The 19,479-nt window shown below is 40.3% G+C and overlaps 3 protein-coding genes across 3 annotated transcripts; all 3 read left to right on the top strand.

Annotated features, from left to right (window-relative positions):
* The first annotated feature begins 2,461 nt into the window (after window positions 1-2,461).
* Window positions 2,462-4,567, top strand: LOC137609180 (parvalbumin beta-2-like). The gene is made up of 5 exons (XM_068336012.1): window positions 2,462-2,548; window positions 3,352-3,420; window positions 3,552-3,684; window positions 3,932-4,041; window positions 4,275-4,567. Exons 2-5 carry the CDS (start codon window positions 3,360-3,362, stop codon window positions 4,298-4,300), a joined length of 330 nt encoding a protein of 109 aa, XP_068192113.1. The 5' UTR covers window positions 2,462-2,548; window positions 3,352-3,359; the 3' UTR covers window positions 4,301-4,567.
* A 1,646-nt stretch (window positions 4,568-6,213) lies between these two features.
* LOC137609181 (parvalbumin beta-like) lies at window positions 6,214-7,655 on the top strand. The gene is made up of 5 exons (XM_068336013.1): window positions 6,214-6,306; window positions 6,752-6,818; window positions 6,941-7,073; window positions 7,159-7,268; window positions 7,347-7,655. The coding sequence occupies exons 2-5, from the start codon at window positions 6,758-6,760 to the stop codon at window positions 7,370-7,372; spliced, it is 330 nt and encodes a 109-aa protein (XP_068192114.1). The 5' UTR covers window positions 6,214-6,306; window positions 6,752-6,757; the 3' UTR covers window positions 7,373-7,655.
* Window positions 7,656-10,332: 2,677 nt separating this feature from the next.
* pvalb8 (parvalbumin 8) lies at window positions 10,333-12,301 on the top strand. Its single transcript, XM_068336603.1, has 4 exons — window positions 10,333-10,393; window positions 11,147-11,279; window positions 11,699-11,808; window positions 12,169-12,301. The coding sequence occupies exons 1-4, from the start codon at window positions 10,333-10,335 to the stop codon at window positions 12,192-12,194; spliced, it is 330 nt and encodes a 109-aa protein (XP_068192704.1). The 3' UTR covers window positions 12,195-12,301.
* The last annotated feature ends 7,178 nt before the right edge of the window (window positions 12,302-19,479 follow it).

Genomic DNA, 19,479 nt, shown 5'->3' with positions numbered 1-19,479 from the left:
GTGTGTGTGCGTGTGTGCGTGTGTGTGTGTGTGTAGGTGTGTGTGTGTGTGTGTGTGTGTGTGTGTGTGTGTGTGTGTGTGTGTGTGTGTGTGTGTGTGTGTGTGTGTGTGTGTGTGTGTGTGTGTGTGTGTGTGTGTGTGTGTGTTTGTGTGGATGAGAGATAGAGAAAGAGAGAGAGCGAGAAGGGGGGGGGAGAAGAAGAAAAGACCTTGGGGGTCGAGTGGTTGAATGATATCTATACCAATGAGCTGAAGCTCCATTTCTTCAAATGAAGAAAGCCTGACTGCAAAAATTCATGATACAATTGGGATGAGTGACTGGAAGAAATAACCAGAAAATGAAGTAAATTAACTCCTAAATATCCTACATTACGGGTTAAAGATTAATGAAGTAATTAATACTGATAAGATTACAATGACACTACAAAAACAAGGAAAAGCAGTCTCTATAATCATTACTATAAGGTTAACCCTTAAGAATTTCTGTGTTTCTGCTTATGTGTAACAAACACAGTGATGTGATTAGAGGATATCTGACTCTGATCAAGTTCTAATAGCGATAGAATGCCAAGCAAATGCAAAAACACACGCAGATATTTAAGTGCAGACCTTGGACGGGTTTGGTGTAGGGGGCTTCCATCAGACTGTAACATGAGAATCGTCTCTTCCTGTCTGAACGGAGGAATCCACATTGACCTGACATTAATAAAACACTCCTCAGACAAATGTCTTACCTCTCGTTTAACTGATCCAAAATATTCTTCAATACCAACAATGTTAAAGCACAAACAAGTTAACATTTTGGACAGTAAACCCCGTAATCCAAAAGACATGTTGTGTAAGAATCTGAAGAGAGGAAGCCCACCAACGTCACTACGTTCATGCAGATTTTCATTAAAGGGGAATGGAAAGGAAAGGAAGAGTCACAACTGTTCTGGACTGATGAGAGGACTGGACAGCTACAAATAACTTTTGAATGAAGTTTTCACTGCTCACACAAGTGCTGAAAGTGATTGTCAATATACTGTACATTTACAACAAAAAGAATTTATTTTAAATGATTGAGTTCCATAAAATTATCTAACCCTAGAAGATCTGTGGTTAACCCTAACACTAACTCCAGTTTTCCTAGAAAATACATTAATTTCTCACATTTCACACCACATTTATGCAAATTTGTGATATTTCAAACAGCTCTGCTTAAAATGGATGGATTACATGTAATCAAGATTACATGGTGACTTTACAAACATTAATACTGAATTCCTACTAGATTATATTTTAAGTTTATGGCGTTTATACAATTTCGTCCGGGATTAATAAAGCATCTATCTATCTATCTATCTATCTATCTATCTATCTATCTATCTATCTATCTATCTATCTATCTATCTATCTATCTATCTATCTATCTATCTATCTATCTATCTATCTATCTATCTATCTATCTATCTATCTATCTATCAATCTATCTATCTATCTATCCATCTATCTATCTATCTATCTATCAATCTATCTATCTATCTTTCTATCTATCATGGTTATATTGTCAATGATTACTTGGTTGCATGTTTGATTACATCAAAAATATGACATCTAACTTACTCCCCCGTAGTCATTTTAGTGGTTTAAAGGTTTATTTTTAATCACTTATTCGATAATTTCTTCTTGTTTATCTTTTCTTCGAGTTTATCCTGTTTAGCTGAATTACAATCTGAACATCTTAAGCCCAGCTCCCCATTTACTTAGACAAAAGAAACAGTCCCACATGTGGAATTTACACTGAGCATCTGTTGTGTCCCCAGCCTTGTCATTTGATTTGCCTTTTATTATATGCCTTTTATTTGCATTGAAAATGTCACAGAAGCTTCAAGAGAAAGGGAGCTCCATTTTTTTTTTGTTGCAGTGTCCTTTTTGCATTACATTGATTTTGTATTTTCGATGTCATTCATTACAAATGAAACCAATTTCAAAAACCGCAACACTTGAGGGCATTTCTTTTTAGAATAATCGATTATGTTGTGGGGTAACTACAGCAGTTTTTTCCTTCCGTAAACTGGAGAAGTCGTCAGCAGTTTGCGTTGGACCCGCTGCTACTCGTTCGTGTGATATTTGGCACCAAGTTTTTTCTCACAAACCAAACAAGGTGATTTGATTCACGGCGTGGCGCGTAATCACTATCACACACACGACCATTCATTGCGATACGCTCAGATGAAAATTTATGGCATCGGAATCAGCATCTTGAGTGTTGGTCATAAATCATCTTGAGCGTCTCCTGAAGCCGGTGAGCAGCGGATCCGCTCGAGTTTCCAACCCGGCTCGCTATAGGCCTCCTCACACATGGTACCATCCTCATTTGTTCACCTAAAAATAGATCCAGACTACTAGACACATTTTTTAGAAACCCATGCGTCTTGGTACCTGATACCGAAACTCAAAGCTCTGTAAATGGTGCTGCTCAAGGCTATATAAGAGAGAGTGAAAGCTGCTAGGGACATTCACCCGAGTCCGCCTTGGTTTTCACTCGCCTCAACGCAGCGCAAAGGTGAGTGGGAATGCGCCCTCAAAGGCCACTCTGATTGGCACTTTACACTGGGAAGAAAGGGATTTAGACGACAACATGCCGTGGACTATAACTGTAGGGAGAAATGGAACCAACATAGCCAACATCTACACGGGACCACAGGACGACGGAGGCCCAATGAGACCATTTGATTCCTAAGGATCATTTGTGGATAATTGCGCAATTTCACGATTGCTGTTAACGGGATGAATTTTTTTAAAAAAAGAAAAAGCTATTAACGCGTTTGACATCACTGCGGTTCCCCAAATGCTTTCATACATTTTGGCGGAGACACGTGTTTGCCGTGATTTGGCCTCTCGATGGGAGCATCTTCTATTTAGTGCCATAGAAGCATAACGCGTTGGGACAAACAGTCAGGCCTGTGGGAGGCAGAGAGCAGCTGTTAAGACTATTAAAATGATCTGGAGCGTTTGGTGATGTGTGAAAGCCTTGTAAATTGAAGCAGTTAAGTAGATGAATGAAACAAGTGACCAAAAGAAACAAGTGGATCCTTTAGATGCGTTCAGAATAAGGTCTGAAACTGTGTTTCCTTGTGAAGCTATAGAGGAAGAGTTCTTGGAAGTTAATAACTTGATAATGATGCATGATCATAGTCGACAGATTTTAACTTCTGATATATTGTGATCAGTAAACAAATAGGGCGGTCATGTCAGATGAGCATCCTGTACATGGCTTTAAAGAAGCATATTTCCTGTGCAATAGTATAATTGCTGGATTTGAGAGCCTTCCACTAACCATGAGCTTTGTCTTCTCTCCTCCCTCAGATTAAAAAATGGCCTTCGCTGGTGTCCTCAATGATGCTGATGTGAAAGCAGCTCTGGATGGCTGCTCAGGTAAGCCTAATGATTTTCATTTAGCGTGGTTTGTGGATTATTATACACTTATTTCACCGTAGAATTGTGCTGAATTTGTCAGACTGTGTAAATAACTGGGACCTATTGTTGTGAACATGTGTTTCCTTCAGCTGCTGACTCCTTTGACTACAAGAAATTCTTCAAGGCATGCGGCCTGGCTGGCAAGAGCGAAGCCGATGTCAAGAAGGCTTTCGCCATCATTGACCAGGACAACAGCAACTTCATTGAGGAGGATGAGCTGAAGTGAGACACTTATGCTCTTAATGCTTCATAACATGAATCAGATCTAACAATGCTGCATAATATCTGGAGTTAAACAAAAGGCATAATACAAACAAACAAACAAACAAAAAAAGACATGCTACAGGTTTCAAATTCCAATGGTTATGCTAATCACTGCAATTCTTAAAAAAATGCTTTAAATACAACAATTCTGCACAACAGATGTTGTGTCGTCATTTAACCTTTTGCTGTGTCGTTCATCTTTTAGGCTGTTCCTGCAGAACTTCTCTGCCTCTGCCAGAGCACTCACTGACAAGGAGACCAAGGCATTCCTCGCCGCCGGTGACAGTGATGGTGATGGCAAGATCGGAGTCGATGGTGAGACTTTGTCCTGTATATTTTTGATTGGAGGGGAGATATGCAGGATTCATTCGAGTGCCTTTTAGAATTTAATCAACACTTAACATCCATACATGCACGTCCAGTATGTGCAGAGCCTCAAACGCTTTGGTGGAGTGGGTCTACATAGTGTAGACCAAACCACCATGATGACATAGGAATCTCAATCCCTTTTGTTCACAACTAATGGCACTTTTATTCTACTTTCACAGAGTTTGCTGCCCTTGTAAAGGCATAAATTTCCATTGACCAAGATCCCCTTCTTTTCATGGAACTGCGAACTCCTTGCAAGATTCAGTAATCATCAGCTGAAAGAATATTTTTTATACCTTATTTATGAGTTGCCTGCGGATTATTTTTCAACATGGAACACATTCTTTACTGTGAATGTTATTCAGGTGTGTTAAATGTTCTGAAAAATGACTTGTGCAAACTGTACAATACTACCTGCACTTTTGAGGAAGAGTGAAAAACCAGGAATAAATACTCTTTTGGTGTAAAATCATCCCCTTCAGGTCAGTCGTCTTTGCATTGGTCCACTATTGTATATTATATTCCTTTATGCAGATAGCTGTGGCTCTGTCCACACAATAGGTAGAGGAGGAGGCACGGCAAAATGAGTTTTCACCTTCCAACAATTTGACTCCTTGAGAGGTGCTGAAAGGCAATGGAACTAATTTGTCCAGCACTTGTTTTAATGGGTGGTTAATGGGGGTGGTGAGGGGTTGGTTGGGAGTGTGTGTGTGTGTGTGTGTGTGTGTGTGTGTGTGGGAGGGAGGGTAAGTGTTAGCTGGACTCAGGCCACAAGCTGGCAAACATGGTGGGGAAAGCTCTTGAGCTTTAACCACCTGCTTCCTGGATCCAAGGAGGCTTTCAATGGATAGCTGTCACCCATAGTGTAATGAGTTAGTCTCTTTCAGAATCCTTTTCTGCACCAACTGCTGCACAGTCAATTAAATGGTGTGGTGTGGTAACAGGGGGCTATTAACAGCTACTGTTGTATTAGCAACCTTTAGGATTGAGTTAATACATGCAGATCTTTAGTGGTCAGATGGTTTCTTGTTCAGCTCAAGTTTTCTCAGACCAGTTGAAATGCAACCTATTTCATTAAGAATCCGTATATTGGTACAGGATTATTAAAGACAAGTTATAGTTCCTTGGCGAGTTATGAATGCTCAGCTGCAAGTCAGCAGTATGTGAACCCTCAAACCTATCAGATGGCAGCCTGGGCTCTTTTCCATCAAGCTGTGGTCAAAACAAAAAGAGGCAACAGGGTATCAGTGTCACCCGATGGAACGCTGCTGCACTACTGCCATCTACAGGCCAACACGAGGAAATGACTGTAGCCTCAAGACCACACAACCAATGTTATTTATTATTATTATTATTATTATTGTTATTATTATTATTATTATTATTATTATTATTATTATTATTATTATTATTATTATTATTATTATTTAGTGATTGTAGTGTAGAGCAAAATATCCACACTTTTAACTGTTTGTTAAAATATTTTAACCTCTTAAACAGCAGAATTCATGGCTATTCATGGGTAATGAATAAAATATTAGAGCCCACTTTGGACGAATATAGATAACAAAATACAAAAACAAAATGTGCCTGATTGAAATGTTTACTATATATTACATAATAATATTATAACAATATAATAATAATAATTATTGTTGCTAGAAACTAGGTCTTCAAAGACTAATATTGCTGAACAGCAGATTAATCTGTTTCTCAGTTACCATAAGACAGTCAATGATAATTTAAAGGACTCCTCACCCACTTGACTTCAAGTAATTTCATTATTACATTAGTTAATGCCTCCATGTCAACATTGTTAGGTGAAATGAGGGAAAACAACTAATTAGCACCACTTACGCCACCTTTAAAGCCGCTGCCTGTCATCCACCCTTCTGAACGCGGGAGTGTGGAGCCAGGCGCCCTTCCAGTTCGTCCTCCTCAGCAGTGCACATGCCTATTCTTAGAGTTATGGGGATACTAAAGACTTCTTCAAACGCACCTTTTAAGCGTCTTCATTTGTGAAACTTAAAATAGACCCCCCCCCCACCCTCTCTCTCTCACCACCTCCCTCTCGACGGTGTCAGTTATCTTATGCCTCAAATTCACTAGAGTGGAAGTATAAAAGGTCACCGGGAACACCGGGAAGATCACTGCAGTGGACTCGGGTCTTTTTTTGGATCATCTGTACCCTACAGAGCAAAGACACAAGAGGTGAGTCTGAGAGAAGAACCCCTGGATCCGTGCAGCCCACAGCCCGCAGCATCACGGTGTCTTTGAGAAAGGGTTTTTATATTGTATTTTTAATATGGACTTCTCATCGCAAAGCATCATTTTAAGAATGACTTTTTTGTTCGTTTGTTTTTTCAACTGCTTGAAGACATGGATTACGTGTCAGACCTTCCAAAGATCTAGTTGTACCAATTTGAGTTTATCGAATGCAATATGGAAATGCAAAGTGAAATGTGCTACTGAGAAATAATATTTGAATTAATGGTGTTGTGGAATAGTCAACGGTTTGACATTTGTATAGTGGCATCAGTGGGCTTAAATGTTGTTCAGATTGACGGGTCGTCATTAAAATGATATGAGTGATATGTATGATTGATATTCGACTTAAAAGTAAAGTACTGTAATCGTGTTTATTTGATTTCTCCAGATCAAAATGGCATTTGGAAATATGCTGAATGATGCTGAGGTCACTGCAGCCCTGGATGCATGCAAAGGTGACTCTTCAAGCTTAAAAAAAAAAAAATCACCTACAACCCAATCATGTCGGCTTTCATGTTTGAATATTTCTATTCATATTGAAGAAGATGTCTCAGTGTGGATCCTGTCCTCGTTGCAGACGCTGGCACATTCGACCACAAGAAGTTCTTCCAGGCCTGCGGAATGTCCGGTAAGCCCGACGCAGAAGTGCAGAAGGCCTTCGAGATCATCGACCAGGACAAGAGCGGTTACATCGAGGATAATGAGCTGAAGTAAGACGTGAAGCAGCACCTGAAGTGATGTCCACACATCAGACCGGACTGAGAGGTCCGTGAACTAACCACTGCGCGTCCACAGGCTGTTCCTGCAGAACTTCAGGGCGGGTGCGCGCGCACTGACCGACGCCGAGACCTCGGCTTTCCTCAAGGCCGGAGACACCGACGGTGACGGCAAGATCGGATCTGAGGGTATGGACTTGTTGCTCATTTTTAATGTGTTTTGCCCCCCCCCCCACATACTGAAACACATTTTTCCCCTCTCTGCAGAGTTTACTGCATTGGTTAGATTATAAAATGGAAACTGACCAACAACACCTGCCCTGATGGAACAACAAAGCCCCACTTCGACCTCCCCTCATCCCCACACCTCTTCTCATCTGAATATAAATAATTTTTATACACGTGCTGAAGAAACGTTTCTTCCACCAACACACACTGTCCAAAACTGATGATTGTGAATGTAGCTCGGTTTGTGTTCATGTCTTAAATATGAATTTTGCTTACTGTAAAATCTATAATGCACTTTCCAGGTACGAACGGTAGAAAAGAATAAAACATTCTTTGGCTACAATCTTATTGGATTCATGATCGGATTATTGGATTTGTGTGTGTTTCAAGTTCATGATCATAACATAACACAAAGTCAAAGGTGAATCAGTATCATGAAATTAAATTTCAACTGTGTTTATTTTTTTGATGAGAAATATTAAAGAATAGGCTTTTAATGGAATACTGGACGAAGAACAAATAGCATTACACACATTAGTTGTAGAATATCATATATATTATTATATTATGCAATAAAAGGTGGGTTACTGTCTCCCTCCTAAACGCGTGCCTCGAGTTCCAGCTAGTCCACCATGCAGCCACTAGATGGCGACACACCCAATTATTTACTGACACAGTCCAGACAGGGAAAGTATTTCTCCGGTATAACTTTAAGATATTAAGGTTAAACTGACCGATTTAAACGGCACCTAATTTCCAAAAGCAAATATGGAGAAGGGTAGTAAGACTGAAGGGGGAGCTACACATCCAAGAGTGAGGCTCGAAAATAACCTCAGCAAATGTAAATGAATAAATGATCAGCCAGTAACAGTATCGTCTGCGGGGTATCAACATAACACATGACATCATGCATCAGTTGTGGGTAAACCCGCACAGCCTCTTTTTCACAGAGATGATTGAATTTCTCTTTACGCTCAGGCCTCCGGCTTCAGGAGGACCTCACAGCACTTGTTGAGCGGCCCCATTAACAAGTTGGCACTTGGATTAGGTTTAGGAAACGTTGACGACGACAAACCACCGGAGACATGAGCTTTTATTCAATAATGAAGGAACCAGGATGCTGCCAGAGTTAAACAAAAAACAACTTGCCTCATACGCCCAAAACACTTTTTTGTTCTCATACTTGTAATGCTTTTTAAAAGAACACAAAATAAAGATAATTATAGTATTTAATAGGCAAAAAATAAGGCCTGGTTCTTACGCCACAAGTACTCCAAGCCATCAGGAGGCAGATATTTTTGAGACATTACTTTGGACTCTGATTGATTCCAAAGTAATTGAAAAACATCGGTGAGATTAATTATTGATGTAAGTCAAATAATGTTTCTGTGGCCAGCTTAATTGCGTATAGAACACTTTGAAATGAACTCAAAAATAGTCAGATTGGTCAGAATTATTCCAGTTTCTGTCAAATCATCATCATCATCATCATCATCATCGTCGTCGTCGTCGTCATCATCATCATCATCATCATCATCATCATCATCATCATCATCATCATCATCCGGACCAGGGTCGACGACAGGAGGGTGATCTCGGCTTCCTCCATCAGCAGCTGACAAAGCAATTTAGTGCGACTTGTCCCCTGTCCCTGACTTTGAGTGACAAGTGTAAGTGTGTGTGTGTGTGTGTGTGTGTGTGTGTGTGTTTGGGGTTACATAGAATCTGAACAACATCCGTTCTAAATGTAAGCAATTAAACAGACTGGTGTCACTCTTCAGTCCACTTTGAAACGTGATTCTTACACTGAACCTCATGACGCGGTACCTTCACATCTACAGCACAAATGACGTGGGAGGTGAAATGTCAGACGACGTTTAATTCTCTTCACCCACTCCAGGTGTAATTGTGGGTGTTGGGGAAAGGAGAATAGGATGAGGGTCGTTTTGGGATTGCTACCTGTAAAATGAGATCAGCATGAAAGGGCTGGTGGGGTACAGGAAAACGGGGAGAGAAGAGAGAGAGAGAGAGAGAGAGAGAGAGAGAGAGAGAGAGAGAGAGAGAGAGACATAGACAGACAGACAGACAGACAGACAGAGACAGAGAGAGAGAGAGAGAGAGAGAGAGAGAGAGATATAGAGAGAGAGAGAGAGAGAGAGAGAGACAGACAGACAGACAGACAGACAGAGACAGAGAGAGAAAGATATATATATATATATATATATATATATATATATATATATATATAGAGAGAGAGAGAGAGAGAGAGAGAGAGAGAGAGAGAGAGAGAGAGAGAGAGAGAGAGAGAGAGAGAGAGCGAGAGAGAGAATCCCATTGCATTCACCTTGCTCCATCATTCTGGAGGTGGGAGGAGAGGGGGGATGACCAGAGGGAGTGGCGGATGTGGGGAAGGTTGCGCCTTTTAACTTAATTTGTTATTTACAGGGGCGTTACAGATGTCCACGGTCCAGTCCCTCTTGTCCCTGGGCGTTATAAATAGTAAAGGTTAATTAGTTAGCTGAGAAATTGGATCAGGGGCGGGCAGTTAGAATTCGATCCATAGACAGGTAACTCAAGCAATCCCTATTGTCACAGCAATCAGACCTATATAAATCCGCCTTGACATCCAGCAGTCACCACATAGCCTTACCTCTCTGCTGGATCACTGACCGGGCGAGAACATCCCTCAACACGGTAAGTTCCTTAGTGGATTCAAGGAAGGTGATGAAAAGTGGCTGCTTATCATTTCATCTATAACATGTCTTAGATAGTAATGGTAATGATTGATTTATGTTCTTCTTGTTTTTGTTGAATTTATGACACCACTGGAAATAATTAGGATTATTTCTGACACTTTGAGATTTAAGTCTCTTCCTCTGAAGACCAGTGTCCATCCTCCTCATGTTGAGGACTGTCCCTTATTGGACACTTTTTCTCTCCATCATTGTCAAGTTAGACAGTTTGCTGCTGTACCTGGTTACATATGTTAATAATTCACCATGGTTGTTCCTTCTACAGGAATAAAATGTCACTCTCATCTGTTCTTTCCGCTGATGCCATCGACAGCGCTATCAAGGGCTGCCAAGGTATCAGCTTCCAGTCCATCATTACTGCTCTCTTCATTCAATTTCTTAAGTTGTACACAGTTTTTTTTGCCAGACCCTCTGCACTCAGTAGCCAACAGCAAAACCTTGACAGTAAAATATGCATGTATTCCTCTTAAGGCTCAGTATAGTGTAGAGAAAATAGTAAGGTATTGTGTAAGGGATTTCAGCAGCATCAGTTGGGTACAAGGTTACATTTAATGCTGTCTTTGATCGAGATTCTTAATCTCCTTTCGGCTTTTCCCTTCAGGGGTCGCCACATCAAATCAGTTGCCTCCATCTAACCCTGTCTTCTGCATCCTCTTCTCTCACACCAACTACCTTCATGTCCTCTTTTACGACGTCCATAAACCTCCTCTTTGGTCTTCCTCTAGGCCTCCTGCCTGGCAGTTCAAAACTCAGCGTCCTTCTACCAATATATTCACTATCTCTCCTCTGGACATGTCCAAACCAACTCAGTCTGGCCTCTCTGACTTTATCTCCAAAACCTACAATGCTGTCTTTGATGGAGATTAAAGATCAATAAAAATCTAACTACTGCATCGCAAAATTCTGAAGGACGCATTTCCCTCTCTAATTTATGTCTTTGTAAAAACCTGCAACACAGCTGACAACCTAACCCAATATAAACAATCTTTTATCATCTTGTTTCTGCACCTTCAAATGACATATATTGCAGATATATTTTAATGAATACTTGTGTGGCTTCTGATGTTACTCTCCTCCCTCCTCCAGCACCAGACTCCTTCTGCCCTAAGAAGTTTTTCCAGATGTGTGGCCTCACCAAGAAGTCTTCCCAGGATGTGAAGAAGGTTTTTTCAATCCTGGACAACGACGCAAACGGTTTTATTGAGGAGGATGAGCTCAAGTGAGTGATGTGCCTCTCAACTAACTGCATACTTTGATTGTATTTGCTAGTTTATCATTTAGGAGAAGAGATTAGATTAGAAAATTTCCATTCATGATAGAATGTGTAAAAAGGAATCCAAAAATTATGACTTTACCCAAATTTTTAGGACTGACATTACAGTTTTCAGTCACACTCACATTGGCTGAAATTACACTGGAATATACACTGACAGAAATTACATATAAACCTAAAGATGGATTAGGCAAGTGGTTCGAATGACAATAATGTGAGTTTGTCTACCATCGACTCTGAGTTGTAAAAGCATTTTGTTATCTGACATTCTTCCTGTGTGGGTTTTTTTTTTTATTAAGAGGGACTGGGCCTCTGTACTTCTGTACTGATGGCTTCTTTTAACATGGCTCCTCTGTGTATGGCAGGTTATTTCTCCAGAAGTTTTCTCCTGGCGCTCGAGCCCTCACAGACAAGGAGGTCAAGGACTTCCTGTCTGCTGCCGATGATGACAGTGATGGTCGGATTGGAGTAGATGGTAAGTGGATCCATTTTTACTTGTATTCCTATTTCAAAGACATGCATGTGAGTGATGACACCCTTCTTCTTTATATTTATAATCAGAAGTCAGACTGATCAAATTTGGTGTCGTACTCCTTGAATAGTAATTTGTCTAAATTGTCAGCTACAGCCGTAACTCTGAGTCCCTAAAAACTTTTTCAATATGACATTTGTGAATGAACTGACAAAGGAAGTGATGTCAATAACATGATGTTAGATTGAGACTTCAACATTGAAACCTCTCATAAGTATTCCATTTGTCAATAAGTTTCATTTCTTTATACTGTAGAGTGTTGCCAGCTAGATGAGGTAAAGGCTGAATCTTTTTATTCTGCAGAGTTCCAGGCTGTGGTCTCATCCTAAACAACAGGACCCCATCACCATTCTTCTGCTTCAACAGATTTTTTCTTTTAGTCAGTCCTTTTCTTCTGGTTAAAAAAACCTATTCACTCATTTTATTTTGACTTGCTCTCATCCACAGACACACACATTCTCATCCAACCACAAACATGCAAATACATGTACACTTCAAGAAACTAATGATAAAATAAAAATAATGAAATACCATACTGGTGTGGCTTTGCATTATTTCTCTTCTAAGGGAACATATTATTACATGTGTATGTGATCAGAGAAGGTTTGAGACGATATTAGGTGTCTTTACATGACAAAAAAAACAACATCTGTGGTAATGTTTAATTGTCAACAATGCTTCACTGAACCTTTGAGAGCTGGAGTATATTTATGTTTCTGTGATGCACTTAAATCATCACTTACCCATGTCTAACATATAAATAAACTATGTGGAATATGATACGGTGTTGATATGACACATATGAGAAGTGAAACTTGCTGAAAATACAGGGCTTCCAACTGAGGTGTGTATCTGATACAGGTATGCGTGTGTGTGTGTGTGTGTGTGTGTGTGTGTGTGTGTGTGTGTGTGTGTGTGTGTGTGTGTGTGTGTGTGAGAGAGAGAGAGAGAGAGAGAGAGTGTCTGATTTTATACAGCATTAGAGCTAACGCAGGGAAAAAGGAGGTGACCTTGATGACCACCCGAGAACCACCATGGTCAGATTGAGTGACACCTGACCTCAGCTTTGTACGTATATACAGTCCACTAAACCCAGATGAACCTTGATACTGCTCGGGCTGCACACACACACACACACACACACACACACACACACACACACACACACACACACACACACACACACACACACACACACACACACACATACACTTGATCACAAATCAAACATGAAAAACAGAGTGTCGTCCATGCAACTGTGTATAGAATGCAGATAAAAAATATGCACATCACTATCAGTGGTGATAAATGCATCAGTGAGAATAGGAGTTGCAAACTCAGCAGAAAGCCATATCCAAGGATGCCTGTCTGACATGGATTCCTGCAGGCCTCCATGGCAGCTCAGGATAGATTAAAGAAGACTCCATTTATTACACTTACCCACATTTTGAGACAGAAGATTGACCATCTCAGAGACTTTAAATAGCACAGTGTTTCATTCTTCTCACCTACAGGATTCAGGGGATTAAATTTAACAACTACCTCACTATTCGCCAACACTCCAGAGGCACCAAAATACAGAGTACCACATACTCCTCCAGTGGATCCACCTCAGTGCCAGGTTAATTACCTGGGAGAAGCTGACCATTACAGCAGACACCTGGTGCTATGGGGCATACCCTGGTATTAGCATGAGGTCAATGTTACAAGTGCAGGTTATTTAGTCAGATCTATTCCAGCTTGATTAAGATGTTGTGATAATGATACAGGTTTTAGCAGTGTTTCCTCTCCAGCCAAGCCTCTCTGTGTTTTGTCAGGTCATACATTTCAGTATCACTACAGGGTGATTTGGGTTTGGTAAATATAATTCACCAATTCACCACATTTGATGTTAAAATATCACTAAGGAGTAGAGATGGACGTATTTTCTTGTTTAAGGGTTTATTTTGACCAGACCAGAGTTGGTGACGGTCAGGACAGTTTAGAGCAGCCCAAGATATTTTTGGAGAGTTTTACTTTGTTTGAATGAAAATGATTTTGACATTAAAAGGAGAATCTTGTAAAGCAAGTGTCATTATTATGGCAAACACAAAACAATGATGTTTGCCTACATGTTGTGTTTATTATCCCTGTAATGTTGACATGTAGTTGAGAGTCTGCATGTTTATGTGAATCGAAAAAGTAGACTAGGACAAGTTTGGACAACTAAAGATAGTAAACTATTGGAGACTATAGACAGTGCCCAACTTACTAACACAATAGAGCAGTTTCCCAAGATACTAACATCCCACTTACGAACAGTTAGATGTCGGCATCTTGGGGAACTATTGTACTAAATTTGCATAGTAATAAAGATACAAGTGTCACAGGCATCAAAACTTGGTAAACAAAAAATACCAAATTTATTGGATGATCACAAAGTATCAAGAGTATTGGTGCACCATTACGTGTCACTCTTATGTATCACTCTCAACTTTTAATTGATCCGGATGTGATGTCAACCCTCATGGCTTTTTGCCACATTTTATTTAAAAAATTTTCTTTAACCATTTCTTCCCCCCTTCAACATTCTACTGTATTTGGCTTTTAGCTTCATATACTTTATATTATTTATTTCTTTTACTTTCTGTATTTATCTGTAATGCAGTCCTACATGGGCAGAAGCCAGTATCAACTGTAGACCTGTCCAAAAGCATGGATAAAAGCTGAGGGTTATGGCAGGAAGGGCATCCAGCACATAACTTTGCCAAACAAATATGAGCGTTCTTTAGAGAAGGATACAGAAGATAGACTGACATGGAAAAGGATGACACGACGTGGTGACCCCTAAAGGTTCAAGCAGAGAAGAAAAGAGAAAAAAGACTGTATTTATCGTACTTATTTCTGTACTTGTGGTAGTCTAACTACTAAATTGAATATCTTATTATAGTACATATTACATGTTAGTCAAATATATTTACAGACAACATGTTGTCACCCAGGGAAATGAAAACACTAATTAGCACATCGCGTATCAGTATCTGTCTGTGCAGACATGAATTGAAGCTCTGTGTGTGTGTGTGTGTGTGTGTGTGTGTGTGTGTGTGTGTGTGTGTGTGTGTGTGTGCGCGCGCGCATGTGTGTGTGTATGGTGTGCAGGGTAGGAGGGCAAGACTGAAAGTGGGACTTGGTTGGGGAAGCCAGTAACACAAGACAAGGGACACACAATGAAGCCGTGACCCCTGCGGGTCATGAGGAGCGAGCGGTAAACAGGAAGGAAATGTGAGCCAACAGGTCGATGCTGACTGCTGGATGTGCTGCTGTTGGACAGTAGTACATGATAATGTGCTCCAGTAGATTACCTGGAATCAAGGGGGGGAGACTAAAAGAGGGAGAGATTGTATCTCCATTTCGTGATGCGAGAGCTGAGTCTGACAGGACAACAATGTCTAACACTTCTGGTGAACCGATAAACTGAGATAGAGGACAAACAGCAGCAAAATATTAGGCTGCAACACAAAATATTGAAAAGGGCATTAATACTCTCATAATATTAACCTCAGAAGTTAAGTTTTTCATTGGTCTGCCAATTAGACGTAAATGCTTAAATTGTGAAAAACACAGACTACAGGCTCGGACTGTTTAAGTGTCCATTTAAGCAGCAGAGTAAAAAAATTAAGGTACAAAATTTTATTCCTAAAAATATAAGAAGAAATCTTGTCAGGAAAAATACATACATTATAAAACTTACATCAAATTAAATCTGAACAGCTATACCATTATACATATGCAGCTATATCAATGTTATACATTGAAATCAATACAGTGAGAGTAAATAGCAGCTTTTAATGATGCTTAATATGACTTTTATCATGAGATATTGGATGCAAGGATTAAAATACAGTTTACTTACTGTGAAGATGAAATTTACTTAGAAAAATCATAACCAGTGCTGTGAGTACAGTAAGTTAGTCCAGGCTTTGATAAAGGGTTATACTAACCAGCACGATAGCCTTCAATGGATGAAATAGCAGCACTGGTACATGTTAGGAAGCAGCATTGACTGAGTTAGCAAACAGCTGTAACTTCACTTCTACACTGCTTTGATATCAAAACGGCCCCGTACCGTTTACATGGATGGACCCCAGTTTAGACCCTTTAGGATGGACACATTGGCCTCGTCTGCTCGCCCTTTAGGGACTTCAATAATTGATGCCTTCACTGTATTGTCACCAAAAACTCATATCAAGAAAGGAGTGTCAGGCTCACCTTACTGATTAAGCCTGTGTGAAACTTTAATGCGTGCCCCATCTTAAACTGATAACAAACTTGAAGTGCTCACTAAAAGAGGTAATGGAAGCCGAAGCATTTTGGAAGTTTGACATACTCCCCTGTGTCTACTTCCGACAAGCACTTTAGAATTTTATATTCATTCTCAACGTTTTTGGAGCATGGACGCATTGGAGATGTTGCTACCTGATAGTCTGAAGAGGGAGAAACATCGTGAAAGATTTAACTGCCGTGTTAGGATGAATGAATGGGCTTTGTGAGCTCTGTGCAGGAACTCTATCCATAATGCAGGAGATGACAGCGCTGCCACTGTTCCCCAACAAGCATTAGTCCTGAGCTTCTACGTATGATGTCTGCTTGCATATTCCCTTCATTAAAGAATGATAGGTCATACACAGACTGATGGTTGTCTCTGACACTCACAGGGTGCCACTGGTAGGTGATGTCTCAAAATCTCTTTCCACCCTGCTCGAGTCTGTTGTTTGTGTGTCTACTAATTGTTAGGTTTCATTCATCTTTATATACATTGACCTGTCTATTAACTAGAGTACTGCAATTTTGCAATTTGATCTAAATGCCACACCCTTTGTAAACCCCTGAGCAGCTGCTATATGTGCTGACTCTCATGTGCTGACTGAGTAATGGCTGGCGCGGAGATCTAGAGAGGTACTTTGCTGTCTTTTCCAAGTGAGAAGGCCCAATCAGATAAGAAGGGACAAGACAAACTTACTTCACCTGGCTGAGTACAGGAGGCACGCTGTCAGGTGGGAGAAGTGGGGACTATTTGTGTCTAGGTGGCGTTTGGCTGATAAACAACACATCATATCCATAAATGTTAAAGCAGATTCATGCAAAGAGGTTTGGATCACAGCAACAGCTAGTTTAATTTATGTGTGAGTATTCACATTAGTTTGGCCTTTCTTTGCTACTTTACTTTCTAATACTATATTTTACAATCTATTAAGTCTTTAATCCTCTTATAACAGCTTAATAAATGCTAAACCAACTGGCCTTGGGCACTACCTACCCACCACAGCCACAGACTAACAGAGGCTAAATGTTCCACATATGTGCTGATATCATCGCATTCCTATCCTTGTCAATAGATTTCTATCAGTTTAATGCACCTTAAATGCAATATTGATCTTCTAAAGTAAGAGTGATGCAACAATCACCAAATTCCCATTTATCTTGGGATGATTAATTGGTGGGATTGTCCTGCTGGTGAAAGGGCCGTCAACATCGAGCCACAACACCCAGCCGAGAAACAATCCAGAGCAACCAACTGAAAACTGAAATGTGTTGCTTTGCATTGTGAGATTTCTTGAACAAGAGACATCCTTTCTCCATTGGTTGTGATGTCTGAGGTGTATGAGAACATTATATGTATTTTGCACCCTTGTCTGGCTGGTCATTTGTCCAGAAAAGAGCCATGAAGATGAGACTGAAACCAGCTGAAACTTTGTCTGCAGTTTTGTCATCTGAAAGGAAAATGATCAGTATGTCACTGAGGAGGATGTAACTTGCCGTGAACCCTCTTCAAGACCCAGTAGGGAGCAAGAGAGGAGTTCCTGTCAGGTATATGAGGGTCCCTGTAGCTCTTCAGAGGAGGAGGAAGAACAGATAGAGGCAATGGAAGGTGACACCTCTCCATGGAGATGAAGAAATGGGGAAATCCAGTGGTCTCCCACATATGAACAATCCCTGCCATTCTTTTTTCCCCTCCTACTTTGACCTAGGGCCAACTTCCTGCACATTGCCAATCAGCAGCCCTGAGACTGGATTTCTTTTTTCCCAGAGGAAGTCCTGCTACTGGTCCCTTTGAGTGGCCGCTACTCAGTCAAACAGTTACCTGGAAAGTATGGACTAAACATTTGTGCTCTCTGTCATGTGCAGTATTCTTCTGTGAAGACAGTAATGTAAATTTTTCCATCACAATGTTTAAACACAAAATAACATAAACAGTGAAAAAGGCCTATAGCCCTAAATATTCAACTCTTCATGGCAATATAACAGGAATAGTATTAAATACCATCTAACTGTTTCAACAGTGTTTCCATATGTCAGTACCCCTGTACAATCTACTCGCCCACCTTCCCATAAAAAGAGTATGTGCTCTTTGTTCCTGCGTGATTTAAAGAACTGCTCTGAACTGTCAGGTTTCAGCTCCTGCTGTCATCTCAGATTCTTAATCCTGGCCACCAGATCTGTCTATTCCATCAGCTGAGCTGCCATGCTGGCTCTGGTCCACACAGACACCGTACAATCCTCTGTCCCTATCTCTTGCTAGACTTTAGCAAAGAGTGAATTATTCAGGGTTAACAAGCTGCGGAAGAGCTAACTCTAACGAGCATTTTCATTAAACTTATGTTGGCATGTCTATTGTAGATGAAGCAGGATGCGTTAAAGAGTACTGGGCTAATTCCTCTGACAGAGAGGTGCCAGAGAGGAAACAGATATGTCAGAGTGGTAGGCAAAAGCACGGTTTCTGCATCTGCTTCCCGGTAAAGGGTTGTGTTGCCCACTTTTACTGTGTCAAAAGATCACTTGTGACTGTTAACAGTTGGTAAACTAAGCTTGGCTGATGCTGATTAGAGTAACAGGTTGAGTGACGTAGAACTGATGTGAACAGGGTGCTGGTGAGAAACCCAAAACAGAAGGCATGAGTCAGATGATACAAAGGTCCACTATATGGCTATGGTTGTTTGAAATATATCAAGTGAACTCTGATGTTTACTCCTTCTAACATATCTCATGCATCAACGACTGGGAATTCTGAATTAAAAAGATCTATTATTCTATTTTTAAAAAATAAAGACTAAATGTCAAATCACTACCATTGAATTGCAAAAATAAATAAATAATAATAGCCTTGTGTTGCAACATTACACATACGGTATGCAGAATTTGCATCTGTACCGTTTTCAAAATATACTCAAGCCTTCGTTGGCCTCTGAACCATCTGCACATAATATTTAATTGACGCTTTTTGTGCTATCATGAAGACAACCATACACAGGTTTTTATAAAAACTTCTCCAACTTGTACCGATGAACTCTTTCGGAACTTCTCCCACTAAACTGAGCTTTCATCCACCAGTCAGTATTCATGCTGGACTGACTCCCACGGTGACAGCAGTGAGAAAGAAGTTGTACTATGGCCCCCTCTAGTGTTTAAAGTAAGAAATGCAGTGAGAAACAAAATGGCAACATGTACGTTTTGAAGTTATTATGAATAAAAACCCGAATAATTCAGAAATAACACATCTAATAAAGCTACTACTTAATCTCAAACGTGAGAAATAAATTACTCACTGCCCCGTCGCTTCAAACCGGCTTTTACTTT

Source organism: Antennarius striatus, chromosome 16 (genome assembly GCF_040054535.1).
Source record: "Antennarius striatus isolate MH-2024 chromosome 16, ASM4005453v1, whole genome shotgun sequence".
NCBI classification, from domain to species: Eukaryota; Metazoa; Chordata; class Actinopteri; order Lophiiformes; family Antennariidae; genus Antennarius; species Antennarius striatus.
The sequence above is the reverse complement of the archived record's forward strand: the minus strand, read 5'-3'. Positions and strand labels throughout refer to the sequence as shown.

Excerpts from the sequence above, each read along its gene's own strand:
- LOC137609180 (XM_068336012.1), top strand. The coding sequence starts at position 3,360 with ATGGCCTTCGCTGGTGTCCTCAATGATGCTGATGTGAAAGCAGCTCTG. Across the intron at positions 3,421-3,551 it reads AGCTCTGGATGGCTGCTCAG|CTGCTGACTCCTTTGACTAC; the intron begins GTAAGCCTAATG and ends TGTTTCCTTCAG. Across the intron at positions 3,685-3,931 it reads ATTGAGGAGGATGAGCTGAA|GCTGTTCCTGCAGAACTTCT; the intron begins GTGAGACACTTA and ends TTCATCTTTTAG.
- LOC137609181 (XM_068336013.1), top strand. The coding sequence starts at position 6,758 with ATGGCATTTGGAAATATGCTGAATGATGCTGAGGTCACTGCAGCCCTG. Across the intron at positions 6,819-6,940 it reads AGCCCTGGATGCATGCAAAG|ACGCTGGCACATTCGACCAC; the intron begins GTGACTCTTCAA and ends TCCTCGTTGCAG. Across the intron at positions 7,269-7,346 it reads CGGCAAGATCGGATCTGAGG|AGTTTACTGCATTGGTTAGA; the intron begins GTATGGACTTGT and ends CCCTCTCTGCAG.
- pvalb8 (XM_068336603.1), top strand. The coding sequence starts at position 10,333 with ATGTCACTCTCATCTGTTCTTTCCGCTGATGCCATCGACAGCGCTATC. Across the intron at positions 10,394-11,146 it reads CGCTATCAAGGGCTGCCAAG|CACCAGACTCCTTCTGCCCT; the intron begins GTATCAGCTTCC and ends TCCCTCCTCCAG. Across the intron at positions 11,809-12,168 it reads TGGTCGGATTGGAGTAGATG|AGTTCCAGGCTGTGGTCTCA; the intron begins GTAAGTGGATCC and ends TTTATTCTGCAG.